General features: G+C 41.8%; 1 protein-coding gene, 1 non-coding gene and 1 pseudogene across 2 annotated transcripts in view; 2 read left to right on the top strand and 1 right to left on the bottom strand.

The window, feature by feature from the left end:
* Nucleotides 1-15,024, top strand: part of LOC138871893 (uncharacterized) — a 49,272-nt gene extending 34,248 nt beyond the window's left edge. The window contains exons 4-7 of the mRNA XM_070149813.1: nt 13,665-13,930; nt 14,316-14,398; nt 14,457-14,598; nt 14,746-15,024. Coding sequence (XP_070005914.1) covers nt 13,665-13,930; nt 14,316-14,398; nt 14,457-14,598; nt 14,746-15,024 — 770 coding nt within the window. The remainder of the gene's footprint in view (nt 1-13,664; nt 13,931-14,315; nt 14,399-14,456; nt 14,599-14,745) is intronic.
* Nucleotides 15,025-16,444: 1,420 nt separating this feature from the next.
* On the top strand, nt 16,445-16,605 carry LOC138872263 (U1 spliceosomal RNA). Its single transcript, XR_011400730.1, has one exon. It is a non-coding gene; the product is annotated as a U1 spliceosomal RNA (small nuclear RNA).
* A 322-nt stretch (nt 16,606-16,927) lies between these two features.
* LOC104239574 (UDP-glucose 6-dehydrogenase 4-like) lies at nt 16,928-18,353 on the bottom strand (annotated as a pseudogene).
* Nucleotides 18,354-18,616: the final 263 nt, after the last annotated feature.

Genomic DNA, 18,616 nt, shown 5'->3' with positions numbered 1-18,616 from the left:
GCCTCAGGCCCCACAAACTGTATCTCTGCTTTGCTGGAACCTTCTCCAACTTCCACCATACTGACATCCGTGAATAGCCTCTCAAAACTCTGATTCAGGTCCTCATTTATACCGATCAAAGGTCCTAGAATCTTTGGGACCGGTGACCCCTTGGCACTTACTTTGACAAAAGACCTTGAGAGACGTTGCACTGGTTTAGGCAGAAACCAAACCCTCTTCCTCATTTTTCGCGCTTGCTTCCTATCTGCTGCGGTTGGTTTGAACCCCAATCCGAAAGTTTCCAGACTTTTAGGTAAGGTGACAGGTTGGACAATCCCCTGAAGCTTGATTCCCAGGCCCCTTCCCGGCACGAATCCATTACCCAGCATTTCCGAGACCATCATGACTGTTGCGGCAGCTACCCTAGGGTGCGGGACGATTTCTCCTTCAGAAATTTTGTTGGCCGACCCTGTATCGAAAATCTGGTAGACCCAAGGACCTTTGTCCTCAGTGGTCTCTATGAAAGGTACAATGGCTCCGCCCGTGGTGCACGTTGTATCCTCGTCGTGTAATACGACCTCTTGTCTTTCCCACTCGAACTTCACCATCTGATCTAGGGTGGAGGGCACCGCTTTGGCTGCATGAATCCATGGTCGTCCCAACAGCAGGTTGTAAGATACTGTGGCGTCCAACACCTGGAATTCCATGGTAAACAGGACCGGACCAATGGTCAGTTCAAGTACAACATCCCCTACAGTGGCTGTTCCGTTTCCGTCAAACCCTCGGACACAGATACTGTTCTTGTGGATCCTTCCGTGGTCGATTTTTAACTGGTTCAGGGTGGATAGTGGACAAATATTGGCGCTTGAGCCGTTATCCACCAATACTCGAGTTACCACCGAGTCTTCACATTTGACAGCTAGGTATAGAGCTTTATTATGCTCCGTACCTTCCACCGGCAGATCATCATCTGAGAATGTTACCCTGTTCACCTCGAAAATCTTGTTGGCAATGGTTTCCAGGTGGTTTACAGAAATCTCATTGGGTACATGAGCTTCGTTCAATATCTTCATCAAAGCCCGTCGATGCTCCTCAGAATGGATCAGTAATGACAGCAACGAGATCTGGGCCGGTGTTTTTCTCAGCTGTTCGACCACGGAGTAGTCCTGCACTTTCATCTTCCTCAGGAACTCCTCAGCCTCTTCTTCGGACACAGGTTTCTTGGTTGCAACTGGGTTGGTTCTTCTTAGCTCCACCGGAGCAAAACATCGACCTGATCGAGTCAGCCCTTGCGCTTCACAACTGACTTCTTCCACCTGTTTTCCTTTGTACATCACCACCGCCTTTTCATATTTCCAAGGCACAGCCCTGCTGTCAATCATCGGCAGCTGGACCACAGGCTTTATGGTCACCCGTTCTCTACATACCCCTTTCAACACGACCGCCGGTGTGGGCGGGATCCCTGGTATTACCAACTTGCTTGGCTCGGGTTTGCTTGTTATGGCGGACGGGCTCTTTCCCAATATCACTACCGGCTTGACGCCTTCTCCCTGCGACTGTACACTCGTTCCTCCACTGGTTGAGACTTCTTTCGGGGCGGCTTGGATCATCATCACTGTTTGTGAGGGTTTTCTCAATTCTCCTCCCTCACACACCAACTCAATCATGTGAGTTTCGTGGTGCGCTGGCAGTGGGTTTTGGTTGATGTTAGGAGCCTCCGGTGTCTGGACCTCGATCTTATTGGTGTCAATAAGATCCTGTATGGCATGCCTTAACTTCCAACACTTCTCGGTATCGTGCCCGAGCATCCCTGAACAGTATTCACAACTGATTGAACGATCCAAATTCTGAGGCGGGGGATTTGGTTCCCGAGTATGGACAGGACTAACCAAACCCAATTGCCGCAGCTTGTGGAACACAGCGGTGTAGGTTTCTCCCAGTTCGGTGAAGGTTCTTTGTTTCCGCAACCTGTCATTCCTAACATCTGGATTTCCCTGAAAGCCTGCCCCTGAAGGGTTTCTATATGCTCTCGGTGGAGGATAGGTGTTTTGTGGGGGTGCATATATGTTCTGGGGAGCCGGCGCGCGCCATTGCGGGCAAACCGGAGGCTGAGTGTATGCTTGAGCCTGGTGTACGGAACAATGTGGTTCTCGAGGTGGATAGAAATTTTGTGGTGGGTTGTATGGGTAGTTTGACCTGTGAGGTCTGGGTTGGTTGTAGTGTGGCCTGCCAGCCCTGGACCAACTGCCTGCCTCGATCGTGGCAACCTCTTCTTTCTTTCTTCTCAGCACACCTCCCGTGCCGCTCTGAATACCCTGTGTTGTGGCCTTGAGGGCCGAGTAATTCAAGATTTTGTCAGACCTCAGACCCTCTTCTATCATGACCCCTATCTTGACCACCTCGTTGAAGGATTTTCCGACTGTCGTCACCAAGTGACCAAAGTAGGTTGGATCCAATGTTTGCAAGAAATAGTCCACCATCTCTCCCTCTCTCATGGGAGGATCGACTCTAGCTGCTTGTTCTCTCCAGCGGAACCCGAACTCGCGAAAACTTTCCCCGGGTTTCTTCCCAGTTCTTAATAATGTGAGACGGTCAGGGACTATCTCGAGATTGTACTGGAAATGACCTGCAAAAGCCTGCGCCAGATCGTCCCAAGTATACCACCTACTGGAATCCTGCCTGGTATACCATTCTAGTGCAGATCCGCTCAGACTTTGGCCGAAATAAGCTATCAGCAGCTCATCCTTGCCGCCTGCCCCTCTCATTTTGCTACAGAATCCCCGCAAATGTGCCATGGGATCACCGTGCCCTTCATATAAATCAAACTTAGGCATCTTGAACCCAGCCGGGAGTTGGACGTCTGGGAAAGGGCACAGATCTTTGTATGCTACGCTGACTTGATTGCCCAGCCCGTGCAAGTTCCTGAAGGACTGCTCCAGGCTTTTGAACTTTCTCAATACTTCATCCTGTTCAGGGGCCTTAGCCGGCTTCTCAATCTCTGCCGGCACTTCCAAATGTGGATTGTAAGCCTGTGGTTCGGGGGCATGAAACGTAGGCTCGGGGGGGGGGGATAGTATTGTGTATCGTGAGCCTGAAACAATGGCTCACTGGTCGTTCTTTGCAAAAGGGGCTGATGTCGGTCCCCAAAAATGGGAATATTGGGTGTTGGGAGAGGTTGATGGGGGTGGTGGAGCTTGGGAATCATGAGGGCTTCTTTCTTGATGATAAAGGGGATTTGGGCGGCTTGTGGAAGGGCCAGAGTGAGGGTATTCCGGCATGTGTCCCAGTGGCTCAGGGCTCTTTTGTGCTTTGGCTAGGGCTAGCTGCATTGCATTCATCTCTAGTCCCATCCTTTCAATCTTTTCCATCGCTTCTTTTAACAATTGGCCCATCGGCCTTTCTTCCTCATTACTATTCTCTGAAGTAGTCATGCTTGTTGCTACCGGTCCTTTGGATCTGGTTTGGTAAGAGTGTGTTGCCAGAATTCTTTAACAACTAACTGTCTTAATCAGACAACAACAAACTTTGTTAGCGTTAGTGTTAACAAATCTGATCACAACACATAGAGGATGCAATGCTCCTAGGCAGTTAACCGTTTCTACATGCTTTGTTTCAAACAACATGCGTCATCCCAGCTTGCTCATTTGTCCCTTTTTAAAGTATTTTGGAAACCCTGTATTTTATTTGTATTTTCTTTTCTTTCTTTATTAAAAGCGGTCGAATCTTATGGGGATTGCCTACGTATCACGTCCCCGCGCGAATCAGACCAGGCGTAGTTCTGCCATAAAGTAAAGATACATAGAAATTCTTTCGGAGTCACTTAATTTCATTATCAAAATTTGCTATTACACATTACTTCAGACAAAATAGCAACAATACAGACTCCACAATTTTTTAACTTGGTTTGACTAAACGAAAAGAAAACAACATATGGGAAGCAACAAAGCCAAATAAGCAGGACTCGACCCAAGCCTAATCTTCCAACTTAGGGGCCCACGAGGCATCTTTCGGCCCTTTCGCGGCCCTAGGTGTAAGGTCTCTTTGCAAGCTCTTCAACTCGTGCATAATCCGGTGGACGCAGCCCATGATGGAAACAAGGAGGGTCTTCCGAGGTGTTCGTTCACATGCCAGGCATTTCATGTAGATGTAATGCCCGATTTCGTCAATCCTTGCTCGAATGTTATCCCTTTCACTGAACAACTGCCTGATTTGTCAGTTCTTCAATCCCAGTGCCTGAGCATTGTCGGCAAGTCGATCCTGGAACAACTCCATGTGTCTTTCCATGCGGGCCATTGCGTCGTAGCACTGTCTTCTGTCGGCCTGCGCATCTCGTGCTTGTTTGATGATCCGATCATGTAGAGTGGAGTTCGTCTCTCTTAATATCCCTATGCTCATTTCATAATCCCTTATGACCTGCTGCAGACGCTGTCTTCGGGCTGTTGTGCCTTTTGCCCATTTGACCTTCATCCTTGCGATGCAAGCTTCTGATTGTTCTAATTCTTCTTGGCTCTGGATGACCTGATTTCTTAAACTTGCTATCAATCTTTCGTCGGAGCGACGTTTCTGTCGGTCAATGTTATTCTTACTGGCTTGGCGAAGGCGGGCCTTCAAGGTCTGGTTCTTTTGGGCTAGCTTGTTTTTTTCCGCCTGTTCCGAGGCGACTTGCACATTATTTTCAAATACAAGTCTTTCAACTTGACGCTTTAGCTTCCCGATTTCAGCTCGGTAACCTTCCTCTTTTGCGAGCCAGCCCCATTGTTCTTGTGATGACTCAACAAAATCTTGGAGGTGAGGCCGTTTGGTGGGCCGCTCCGCAATGTTCTTCTTATTATGCCAAGCAAGATAAGCTGGTGAGACTTCACCTCTGGATACATCACCTACCCGAGTATTTACCGTCAGGTACTGACATTCTCCCCATATGCAACGAACTGTCTTTTTAGGAAATTGGCCGTCACTGCTGACCTCGACTGCATAAGTGCTGAGATCTTCGTCCGGGTGTACTACTTGACACCTTCCTAACTGCCTCATCACCCTGTAAGGGGCATAAGGTTGAATACCTCTGAGTCCCATCAAGAGGAAGTGAGGACCAGTGGCGGGCATGTATACGATTTCTTCCACAGAAAGCCAACCCAAAGTCCAGTTTATTTGATCTGCAGTTATGGCCCGGAGATAGGATGTCCATTCTTCGAACCCTTCTGGTAATCGGAAACCTGAAACCCTCAGGTTATAACCTTCGATGCAGTCCTCGTTTGTAGACATGTAGCGCATACACTAAGGATGGCGGCACAAGTGTTCGATCATCCACATCTGCAATAACAAGTTGCATCCTTCGAAGAAATCTGCCCCGACCTTACAAGCCGTGAGGGCTCGGTATATTTCCGACACTACCATAGGAGCAAGGATGCTTTTATCATTGGTAATCAGGACTTTAACGACCCCAGCCACCTTCAGATCGATATTTCTATCTTTTCAGGGAAACACCGCAAGGCCCAAGAATGCCACCATGAAAGCGAACCGCCTATGCTCATTCCACTTTACCAGATTTCCCCTACTGCAGACACCACTTTCTGGATCATTGAATCCTCCTATGTTCCCGTACCTCTGGTATATGAATTGCAGGGTAGAAAAACCTCTATCCAGTTCAGCGTATGGGACTCCCTTGCTTATCTTCAACAGATCCATGAATTTGTGTGAATTCACAGCTCTTGGGGCGATCCGGTATTTGTGCCTCAAACCTTCAGTGACGTCCATGTAACCTGCCACTTCTTCTAAGGTTGGGGTGAGTTCAAAATTCGAGAAGCGGAACACGTTGTGGGCCGGATCCCAAAATGTAACCAAAGCCTTTATGATGTCGCACCGAGGCCTGACGTTCAACAAATTAACCAGACCTCCGAGGTGCAGTTTGATCTTGTCTTATTCTGACTTTTCCAAATCCTCCCACCATAATCGCACTTCCAGAGGGATTTTGCTTCTAACTGTTACCGGCAAACTTGGACTTATGCTCATTCTGCATATTTATTGGGGTGATTAAGCAAAGATCCAGACTCATTGGACTCAAATACCAAATTGACACACCCCTTTTTTCCTAGAAAAACGAAATTTGGTTGTTTCTGAAAAGTATGATGTCACCTTAAAAACTTTCATTCTTTGGATTGTACTTACATTTTGAAAAACAAGTTGAGCCCGATGGGGGTTGCCTACGTATCTCGCACCCTGCGAGAATCAAACTGACGTAGTTCAGGCATAAGCCGAATTTTGGAGACACACTAAAAAATAAATCAAAGACTCTTACTTTCTAAAACAAATTAATAAGGCACACATTTTTTTTTTCAAAATTCTGGCAGAGCTTTAATCGTTTTCTGGGTATTGATTTTTCAAGAATAAATAATTAACTCCCTAACCGTTATTCTTTTTTTTCTTCTCTTTTTTTTTCCCGATATTCAGAAGCCGGTCAGCATGCAAGCCTTGAAACAAGTAAATGCATAAAGCAAACAGGATGTAGCAGGATGGTCTTTATTCTCAGGTTGCTTGTCCTAGACGGACCCAGCCCCTGTGCTGAGTCCCCTAAGTCAAATGCACATGATGCAAATAAGCGTTCCTACTAGGGATCCGGCATGAAGCTATGTTATACTAAGCTGCAAAACCTAGGTGTTTGTTCTAGACCTGGCTTACCCGAGCGGATAACTCGAGCCAAGGATGGGAGCTGTGTACCGGTAACCAAAAGGCCATCCGATTTTGCAACTCCTCCGAATCCTCGTTCTATTTTGGCATATGACACTAACAGAAAGAAGCCACGACCAGCGTGCGCTTCTCAAGAGAGAAGAGAAGGGTTTCGGCACAGTTTATATGTACAGTTCAAATAATATCAAAGCAATAAAAGTAGCATTTAGCACATTAGGCGCAAACACGTAAAAATCAGATAATAAATAAAGCCACATAATAACAATTATTTTAAGCTCGAATTCTTAACCCCGAACCAGTGGTTCTGGGTCAGAATTCCCCAGCGGAGTCGCCAGAGCTGTCACACCTCCTTTTTACACACCCGCGAGGGCGCAAGGGAGTTTTTTCCAATTAAAGGACAATCGAAACGGGATTGATTTATTTATTTCAGAGTCGCCACTTGGGAGATTTAGGGTGTCCCAAGTCACCAATTTTAATCCCGAATCAAGGAAAAGAATGACTCCATATTACAGTCTGCGTACCAGAAATCCGGATAAGGAATTCTGTTAACCCGGGAGAAGGTGTTAGGCATTCCCGAGTTCCGTGGTTCTAGCACGGTCGCTCAACTGTTATATTCGGCTTGATTATCTGATTTTATACAAATATGAACTTATGTGCAAATTTTAACTTTTAACCGCTTTTGTCGTTATTATTATTTTACAAGAATTGCAACGTCGTGAAAACATATCTCGAACCACGTTACATCAATGCACCCGTGGCTATCGATATATCTCGACTCGGTTGAGATTTGGATTTGGGTCACATAAATGTGCATCCGAATTAAGGAAAATAAATTATTAGAGGCGCGCCTAAAGCAACTAGCGTCTTGTTATTTTGAGGAAGGTCGTAAAAATTCGTTAAACGGCACATCCCGAATTCTAAATACTTTGATATATATATATATACATTAGAGGGCCCCACAACTTTTGTACATTTTGATATATATATACATTAGAGGGCCCCGCAACTTTTGTACATTTTGTTTGTCGAGGCTCGTCTCATTCTTGTTTTTAAAAGGAATTTGCGACGTCATGGACACGCATCTCGAACCACGTCACAATCAATGTACCCGTGATTAGAAACACATCTCGAATCCGTCGGGATTTGGATTTGGGTCACATAAATGCGCACCCGAATTTAAGAAGGTAAAATTATTAAATACGCGCTTAAAGAGGCTATCGCGTTATTATTCCGGGAGGGTCATGAGATTTGCTAAACGACCCACCTTAGGGATTGAATGCTTCAATATATCATTTAACGAGGGCCCCGCAATTTGTGCGTTTTTCTTTATTTTTGTCGAGGCTCATCTCGTCTTTATTTTAAAAGGATATCCTATAGCAGCTACATTCTTCTATTAAGTTTGTCTCTAATAAACACAAGAAAATACCTTGATTGATTGCATGCTGAGAAAATGCAACTCATTAGCTATTAGCGTACAACTGACACAAAAATGAGAAAATTGCAGCAGAGTTTGTACAAAGAGGGATGACCTTCGTTCTATATTCTATTATTCAAGAAAACTGAAACATGGGATTGACGCACAACAGTATCGAAACGGATTATCCTTAGGCGAAGAAATTAGGCATATTCGACCTTATATATTAACGAGCATACGTATGAGGTTCAGTTAATTATTCATCACATGCTTGACACTAACAAAACGAAACGACTGCATGATGATCCTGTCTAACTCAAGTGGTGTTATCACGTGTTTAGCTATGCGATTTTTATCTTTTGGCAGTAATTCAGATTGCCTAGTGTACCCTCAAGATGCACATATTTACTAAAGGATCAAGGCGAAACAAGTGTGATTACTGCGTTCATTTTAACAGACGCGACGCCATTGCTGGCCGAGTATTACTACTATCCAGCTAACTTCCTACTGATTTACATACAACAATGGATTGCTAGACCAAACTCCTTATGGACTGAGAAACTATCTTATTACATAGTTTGAAATTTAAACTTTACATGTTAAATACCAACATTCTAAACTATGATCAGCAGAATAAAGGTAGCCATGCTCATGTTTGGACTACCATAACCTTGTGCTTTTATACAGCTCCAAACGTATCATTACATCAGTGAATTTAGAACGTGTACCTGGTATAGCCAAGCAAAAACAGAAGGGGAATGATCAGCTGAGTAATATGCAACAAACACAGCAACAGCAGATACACAACAACAACACAGCAACCACCAAAATAGCCACAATGATGAAGCTCAACAAGTGATCGAGCAATGGACTAATAATCCCAGGAAAACAGGATAGGAAACAAAACCAGTCGAGAAAGGAAACAGAATTTTTTGTGCTATAGCCACAGAAGTTCAATAACCACCAAGGCTCAGCAAGTAACCAGCACAGTTTCGACAATCAAGGAGACTAAAACTCAAACCAACAGCACACAGAAAGCTCAGTGTAGTGACAATCACAGCAGAAGAACACAAACTTCTCTTAATGGAACAAATAACAATCCCAGTTAGGATAACCAACTTGGTTTCTTTGTGCAATTTTTGGACAGTGTTCAGTTACAGTATTTCTGGAAATTTCTTTCTATTTTTTTTCTAGTTTTCTTCAACTCACAAGACCTCTCCTCAAGACTAAAATTTCCAGCCCATTTTAAGTTCTGAAATGGCCTATTTATAAGCCAAACAACCAGTGCAGTCAGGCTGCCTGGATCCTCCCAATTCGCAGACTGCCCATACCTATTAAATCCCACGCCTAAGCATCTTTTTGATGCCAGACCTTTGTTTCCCACGCTTGGCTTATTCCTTTTGTTCAAGAGTTATGGGTTCATTTAAGTATTCATTTTAAACCCCATACTCGTGTGTCTTGTTCCCCATTGGCATTAGTTTAATCCCAATTTAGTACCCTACTTGTCAGCTCATTTAAACTAAGTTTTTCTGTTCTTTTCAAACCCCAGACTACCCCTGTTAAACCCTGATTATTACTGCCCTAAACCCATTGCAGCATCAGGGCATTTTGAACTTCTGAAAGTTCAAATTCAGAACTGCCCATGGGCTGAATCTTTTCAGTCGTTTTGCAATGCAAACAAACCCATTTCAAACAGTGTCGGGCATTCAGTTAGTGACATGGTTCGATCAATCATGTGATATTATTAGTTCATTTGATCAATTAGTTATAGAAAACTAATCGACGATGTTTATCGAGTCGACTATACTAAATACAACAGGTAATAATCAATCATTCACATAAACAATACGTACAGGGACCCAAAGGGCATCAGACACCTTTTGTTCAATTACTGGGAACCTATATGAATTATTTATGCGACGACTATCCTAATCGAACATGTATATCACAGAATATATTCAGAACATACACAGAAAACAAACGACCAAATAAAAAGGTCTTTGGCAGAGATGGAAGAAATTAAGAAAATTATCAAACAATAACACACAGTCACAACAAAGCATGCTAACAACTCAATCAAAATTAAAACAAAGAGAAGGGAAAACTTACTGAAAAAGTTTAAACCAAACTGACCCAAATCCGACTTAGCTTCGACCATTTGAGGCCGAACAAACTTTAATCAGGGTGTTCTCACATGAGAACACATTGATTAAGGTCTATTAGACCTCAAACCCCTGTTAAGGCCGGCCGGATTCCAAGGCTATTCGTGTTCTAGGTTTTGGATTTTCAGATCTGGTTTTTTAGGAGTTGTGGGTAGATTCGGACCAAACCAAGCCTGGTTTGGTCACGAGGAGGTTAGGGAAGTGTCTGGTACGAAGATGGTGAGGTTTGGTATAGGTCCGGGTTCGACTCGAATCTTCAAATGAAGATTCGAGATGAAGGAAGGTGATTCGAGGCTAGCGGTAATAGATCCATGTTCAGGAGAGTGAGGGGGTCCTAGGGTGTTCAGGAGGTGGTCATCGGCGTTCATGCCGTCGGGTTCTGGTGAAAGGGAAATCAGGGCGGCTGCTAGGGTTTGGGGGGGGGGTTTCAGTGTTTGGTGAAGACGATGAGTGGATGGGGGGTTCGGATAGGGGGCGTGGGGTGTTAGGTTAGGTTTATATATGGGGAGGGTGATTCAATCCTGGCCGTTGGATTGATTACAATTGATGGTCAGGATTGGGGAAGCTTAACAATACGGTGCCGTTTGGCTAAGTAGGGGGTCGCTTAAAATGGAAATGGGTCGGGTCACGAGGGCCAATAAGGGCCATCGGATAAATGGAGATGAATGGCTCAGATTAACCGTCCCTAAAACGACGTCGTTTGGGTCCGTACTTGGGCAGGCCGGACTTGGACTGGACTGGTGTGCCGGTTTTGGGCCTATTTTTGTTACATTTCTTGGGCCCAAACTGATTTTCATTCACTCTTTTCTTTTGTTTTTTTTTTCTAATTTTAAAACCAAAATGAAATAATAAAAACAATGAAATTAAAACAAACAACAATGTAACATTTTGACACAATTATCACAAAAATATTTAAGTAAGTTAAATCACAACCTAGAACGAACGATGCATATATATATATTTTGAATTTTCTTTCAACGACCGAATTACGGTTTGATTACCATGACAGACGTACTTTGTATTTTGATCGATAAGATTAAATGCAAAATGGACCGAACCACAAATGACTAGCAGTACATGTCATGAAAAATTGAAAATTTGTACAGCGAGGTCACTGGTCACTATTTTTGTTTTCCTTTGGAGTGATTGTCCGTGAAGCAAAAATCACGTGCTTACATTATGTAAGGGCACTTGATTCATGAAGGAAAGGTAATGTCAGTGATCTCTACGTTAGAGTAAGTGGGTGAGTTGTGAATAATGCGTGGTACTTGTGAGTCAAATCTTGAGGTGAAGATGTTACACTTTTGTGCTTAGTCTATTTTAAATATTCTTGGTGTGATGAGTTTGGAGAATTGTTTAAAAAGGTCGTGTCTATATAAAGTGTAGTTTGATTGCTCGAGGACGAGCAATGATTTAAGTGTGGGGTGTTGATGTTAGGCTAGAAACCCGTGTTTAGCCGTAGTATTACATGCCAATGATTACATTTTTTACGTGCGTTTGAGTTCAATTAATAGTGAATTGTACTTAGTACGTGTTTTATGCCTTGCAGGAAGTGAGCTCAAAAGTTAATTTGGAGATATATTGATAAATTTAGAGCTTTGAAATCTGAGTAAAAGCCCAATACATTAAGCTGGGATCGTGTTCGGATGTCGTGTACCAAGTCCGGATGTTAAAAGAGGACGAAACAAGTTCACTTTAAGAAAACTACACTGCCGTGCCGCATGGGCCACCGCAAGGCGCAGCGCAGCAGTGTAAATTGAGGCCTGACACGAAAATAAGAGGCTGCTCATAAAATGCCCTAACGCGCCGCAAGGTGCGGCGCAGCCTGCGGCGCGGCTGTTCAATCTTTACAGAGCTAAGTCCTAGTTCGCGCAGGAAATGGTTTTTTGTCTGGGCTCAACCCTACTTGGTATAAATACATGTAAAAACGCTATTTTGAGGGGGTTGTACATACTTTTGACATAGATTCGACCTAAGGAGGCAGAGACACAATAAGAGCAAGGCGGGAAATTCTTCTACGAGTTTTTCCTTCCTCTTCCTATTTTTCATTGTTGGTTATGACTTCTAGTATTGTAGTTTTACATACTATTATGAATAGCTAATTTGTTATCTAGGATTTTGATGGAATATTTTGTAGGATAAATTCTTGTTATGTTTTTATATAATTGAGCCGTAGTATAATCTCTATTTGTTTAACTACGTTCTTGTTGTAGTTAATTGATAGGATCCTCAATTAGCTGTTCCTATTTAGTATGTATTACTCGGAAGAGAGTGCATATTTAGGTAGTTGTTGAACAACATCACTCCCGACGTATGTGAGGAATCAATAACCAAGGGTTTAAAGGTGGGATTAGGGATAACGAAACCTTGTGTGCGATCTAAGTGAGCTGTCCAGCTAGCGTAACTCGGGAGAGTATGTCTAGTAAATTGTCGTAATTACTCGGGAGAGAATTACAACACGCAGAGCGCTCATGATCTATAGAGAATACAGGCAAAATTATAGAAGACAATTGAGAAAATCGTAACTCTAGACTTCCTTAATCTTTTCTCCAACCCATAGTATCTTTAGTTATTAATCTACTAATTTAATTATATTGTTAATTAGATATAAGGACTTTAATATCTATAACTTAGGAATTGTTCGAGCTTGTCTTCTTAGCAATATTGAACAGCTGTAGCTAGGCCTCAGTTCTCTGTGGGATTCGACTCCGGACTTGTAAACCGGGTTATATTTGCAACGACCGCTTAGTCCTTTTTATAAGGCATAGTTGGGCATGATCAATAATTACAAATACTTCCTTACTATGATTGATGATTTGAGTAGGTCAACCTGGACTCACCTCCTAAGTTGCAAAAGCAATACCTTTCATGCTATTAAAAGCTTTCTATCTATGATTGAAAATCAGTTTGACACCTCTCTTAAGACCATTAGATTTGATAATGGTCTAGAATTTGTCAACAATGAAAATATGACCTACTTTCAAGAAAAAGGGCATAATTCATCCGAAAACTTATCCATACACACCACAACAAAATGGTGTACTGGAAAGAAAACTCAAATACCTACTTAAAACAACAAGAGCCCTCCTTTACCAGTCCAAACTACCCATAAGGTACTGGGGAGAGTGCATCCTCGCAGCTACCTTCATAATAAACATGACCTCCATCCACTGTCCTTAATAATAAAAGCCCATATGAACTCTTGTATAATAAAAATCCCAAATACTCACAACTCAAGAGTTTTGGGTGTTTATGCTACCCATATACACAGAAAACCCACAGAGACAAGTTTGAACCAAGAGCCACACCTCATGTGTTTGTATGTTATCCCTTTGGTACTAAAGGTTACAAGGTCCTAGACTTAGCCACACACAGGATACATATATCTAGAGATGTAGTGTTCCATGAAAATATCTTTCCTTTTGCAGTTTCTCCTGAACATTCTAGTTTTCCCTCAGTGTTGCATCTATTAACTTCCAGTTCGTCCAGTTGTCATCCTACCTCTAGAGAGTTAAATGCTTATGACTTGTATGATAAATATACATCAATTTCTGTCATTGATGGACCTGTAACTAATACTACTACCCCTGTTTCTCCACCTACATCTATTCATCCACCTAGCTCACCATTGCCTTCACCTAGTTCAATAACACCCAATCAGTCCAATAGCCTTACCTCTCAGCCATTTACACAAGTACAACTCACTAGCCCTTAAATCATTGAGTTTAATAGCCTTCAAACAAATCCTCCAAATCCCAGAAGATTTGGCAGAACCCACACTACCCCAGCACACCTCAAGGACTATGTGTATTCCTTGCCAACGCTTCAATAACAAAACACAAAGCCTGATCTTCATACCAGTTCCACATCTTTTAATGCAATCTGCAATGATAAACATCATGTCTCATTTAATGTCTTACAACTTGAGAGTCAGCAATTAATTAGAAACATTTCACATGATTGTGAGCCATCTTCTTATGAGCAGGCATCTATGAATCCTGCTTGGCAAATGACAATGACACAAGAATTTTAAACATTATATGCTATACATACTTGGGACCTAGTTGAGTTACCTGCAGGAAAGAAAGCGATATGCTGCAAATGAGTATACAAGATCAAACACAAGGCAGATGGAAGTGTATAAAGGTTCAAAGCAAGGCTGGTAGTGAAGGGTTATACACAAGAAGCAGGAATTGATTATACAAAAACTTTCTCACCAGTGGTAAAAATGACCACAGTCAGAACATTAATCAGCATTGCAGTAAAGAGAGGGTGGATCTCTATCAACTAGATGTCAACAATGCATTTTTGCATGGAGATCTACATGAAGAGGTATACATGGAGGTTTCACAAGGTTTAATGGTACCTACTAGAAATCCAGCATGCAAACTTAGGAAGTCACTATATGGTCTAAAATAAGCTAGTAGGCAGTGGTATGACAAACTAATAGAATCCCTACACTCTAGGGGTTTCAAACACTCAGACAGTGATCACTCATTGTTCTATAAGAAACTGGGGAACTCAACAGTCTTTGTGGCTGTTTATGCAGATGATGTAATTCTAACTGGTACCAACTTGGAGGAAATCACAGAATTGAAGGCTTTGGTGCATAATCAATTCAGGATAAAGGATCTTGGAAAGTTACACTACTTCTTGGGGCTAAAAATATTGTACAAGGGTGATGGAGTACTAATCTGTCAAAGAAAATTCACTATGGACCTGCTGAAAGAGTATGACTGTTTGACATACTCTCCTGTTAGCTCTCCACTTGACTTACTATCAGACTGAGCAAAGATGAAGGAACCCTGTTGCCCAACCCAGGGTGCTATAAGAAGCTGGTTGAAAAGCTGAATTTCTTAACAAATACAAGACTGGGCATAGCTTACAGTGTCCAACATCTGAGCCAATTTATGCAGGCACCAAGGGAACCTCACCTAAAGGTAGTTGTTCATGTCCTTAGATATCTAAAGAAAGACCCTACTTTGGGAATCTTCTTGTCCAATGACCCCAGCTATAATGTAAGTGCTTATTGTGACTCAGATTGGGCTGCCTGCCCCGATTCAAGGAAATCTGTGAGTGGGTACATTGTGTTACTTGGGGATAGCCCAATCCAGAAGGACTTACCAGCTATACTCCTCAAGGAAAAGCGGATCAAACAATAATAAAACAGAATAATACTTTAATAGTATTACTTTTAGAAATTAAAAAAAAACTAGATAAAATTATTAAAGAAAAAAAGGTAAAGACTGAAGTAGAAATTCCAAAAGTAGATGATTTAATAGAACAATTAAAAAGAGTAGAAATAACACCGCAAAAGGACTGACTTAAATTAAGAAAACCACAAAAATGGATCTTTTTTCAGGTGGGTCAAGAACAACAAACGAAGAAAGATCACAAATAAGTTTTTCAGATAATAGAATAGGTAATAATATGTTAGCAAGAATTTTAACTCGGAAAAGACAAGAAGAAAATCAACAATTAGACGAAAACTATATATAAATAAAATGCAAAAAAAAAAACCAGACTCCTTAATCTTTTATTATTCCCTCTATCACTGTAGTTATATAATATGTTTGGCCAAACTTCTAAAATCAACTTATTTTTAAAAATATTTTTTTTCAAAAGCGCTTTTCAAAAAATTACTTTTGGTGAGAATCAATTTATGTTTGACTAATTAATTTGAAAAACACTTTTGGACAACAACGTTTGGCCAAACTTTTAAAATGTTCTTATAATGGAATTTTTCTCATAAGTACTTTTAAAAAAAAAGCACTTATAGGAAAAAACTATTTTTTTCTGCTTTTCAAAAATTGCTTATGCTTCTACTTAAAAGTACTTTTTTCCTTTTAAAAATTTGGCCAAACACCTTAGCTTTGGAAAAAAATATTTTTGGCCTCAAAAAAAAAAAAAGGTTTTGGCCAGAAAAACTTGACCAAACACGCTGATAGAAAGGGGTATTCTCGAGAAAATGTTTTGTGAGATTTTTAACTTTCACGCAAAAATATTCTTGTTGTCAAGAGGAGAGTAATTAATTTTAAGATTACCAGGTAAAGATTCCTTGTTGTTATCGTCATTTCTATTATTATTATTGAAATATATTTTGTTACAACTTGACTTCTTTCACTTGTAGTTCATCCCACACCGCAAGCAGAGAGGAGAAGCGAGCAAATGCAGTGATATAAAAGATAGGCTGGTCACACAAGGAAACATACTTACCTGGACGGGGTCAATGAGAGATCAATAAGGCTCATGGCCTAGGTTGGTGACCTCCATTGCACTTTGGAGGGATGCCCGCCTAAGGTCAATCCAAGTGATTGAGCCTACGTTATAATTTGTGGGAGCGGGGGCCTGCGTACGCGCGGCCCCTACCCAAATCTATGCCCAAAATTTGATTATTGTGTCTTGTCCAAATTTGTTTTCACTCGGTCCTATGGAAGCTCCTTCTTTGTCTAAAGGAAAAGCAAGTCTAGAATTTCCACAAGATTTAATTATTATAATGTAAGTGATCATAATATCATGTAATGAGCTGCTGAGGTTTACACGGAAAAGACGAGAAATAAAAAGATAGGCATTTTGAACCTTGCTAAAAGGAAACAGTTTCAATTCTATTCTAGGCTTGAATGGAAAAGAAAAAATTGGATTTTGCTCTCATGTGTAGTACTTATTCAATGTGGAAGAGAATTTGACTTCCTTATGCCACAGCAGGCATATCCTTAAGCCATCCATCTAAAGGTTTTCCAATGGAGTAGACGATGAACCCGATTTCTCTGAGCTTCTCCACATCAACAATGTTTCTTCCATCAAACACAAATGCAGGCTTTTGCATGTTATCATAAATCCTCTTGAAATCAAGAGTTTTGAACTCATCCCATTCTGTCAGAACACAGATGCAGTGGGCGCCTTTTGTGGCCTCATAAGCATCCCATACTACGTTGAGTTGCTTCATCGCAGTAGGGCTCATTGGCTGAAGATGAATTGGATGATCCCAATCATACTTGTTCATTGACAGATCTCTTTGGATTTGATCCTCAGTAACCTGTGGATCATATATGCTCAAATGAGCTTTGTCTCCCAATAGGCCTTCGCACACATCAAGCGCGGGAGTCTCCCTAGTGTCACCTGTGTCTTTCTTGAATGCAAATCTAAGAATAGCAATCTTCTTGCCTGAGACTGTGTTGAACATAGAGGAGACTACTCGGTTAACAAACCGACTCTTTTGGTAGTCATTCACCTTAATCACTAGTTTCCAGTAATTGGCAACTTCTGTGAGACCATTGCACTCACAGATATAAACCAAGTTGAGAATATCTTTCACCAAAACCAACACTGGCATTGAGGAACTTGCATCCGATTCTACTGTCCTTACCAATAGCATTGGAAACCTGTGCAACATCAGCTCCAGTGTCTACACAAAGAGCTGACATTGCATTAACTGATGAAATCCTCTGAGCCAAGAAGGTGTTGGCAGCGAGCTTCGACAGCTAAACTGACCAAAGATTGGTGCATATGATTTTATCTTCAGGCACCCAATGAGCATAAACTGCCTTCAGAGCCTGGATTGCTTTTTGCCCCTCAGGGGTTTCTCGTCCTCCAATTAGAACGCGATCCGGATTAAAAAGGTCCTGAATAGCAGTCCCTTCAGCAAGAAATTCAGTATTTGAAAGAATTTGATACTTGATTCCTTTGCTGTTATGTGTGAGTATTTTTTCAATTGCCTCAGCTGTTTTCACTGGAACAGTTGACTTCTCAACAACAATCTTGTCATTCATCGATACATCCACTATCATTCGAGCAGCACTTTCCCAGTATGTAAGATCTGCTGCTTTCCCAGCACCAAGGCCTCGAGTTTTTGTTGGTGTGTTAACGGAAACAAATATGATGTCTGCTTCTGAGACATGTTTCTCAACTTCAGTGCTGAAGAAAAGGTTCTTTCCTCGGCATTGTTTCACTACATCTTCAAGTCCTGGCTCATAAATAGGTAGCTGATCACTGTTCCAGGCCGCGATACGAGCAACAGCTATATCAACAACAACTTCAATTGCAGGGCACTTGAGTGCTGTGACTGCCATTGTTGGTCCACCAACATATCCAGCTCCAATGCAACAAATCTTCACCATTTTTTCTGCAACATGAAACCGGATCAAACGAAGAGTTAAAGTTCCAGGATAACAATAAGCCTAAGCATAGTAGAATGCAATTTGTCTATTGAGGCGTAGTTGTTATTGTTATTATGATTGTATAGAGGTACATCTGTATATATGAACATGCAAAATGAGAAACAAATATTGCCAGTCTCTTGGACAAATTAATTCCAAAGAAATAAACCAAATGAGACCAAACCAACTTATTACCAATGTATACTAAACACAACAAGGATTAA

Source organism: Nicotiana sylvestris, chromosome 6 (assembly GCF_000393655.2).
Source record: "Nicotiana sylvestris chromosome 6, ASM39365v2, whole genome shotgun sequence".
NCBI lineage: Eukaryota > Viridiplantae > Streptophyta > Magnoliopsida > Solanales > Solanaceae > Nicotiana > Nicotiana sylvestris.
This window is presented reverse-complemented; position numbering and strand designations above follow the sequence as displayed.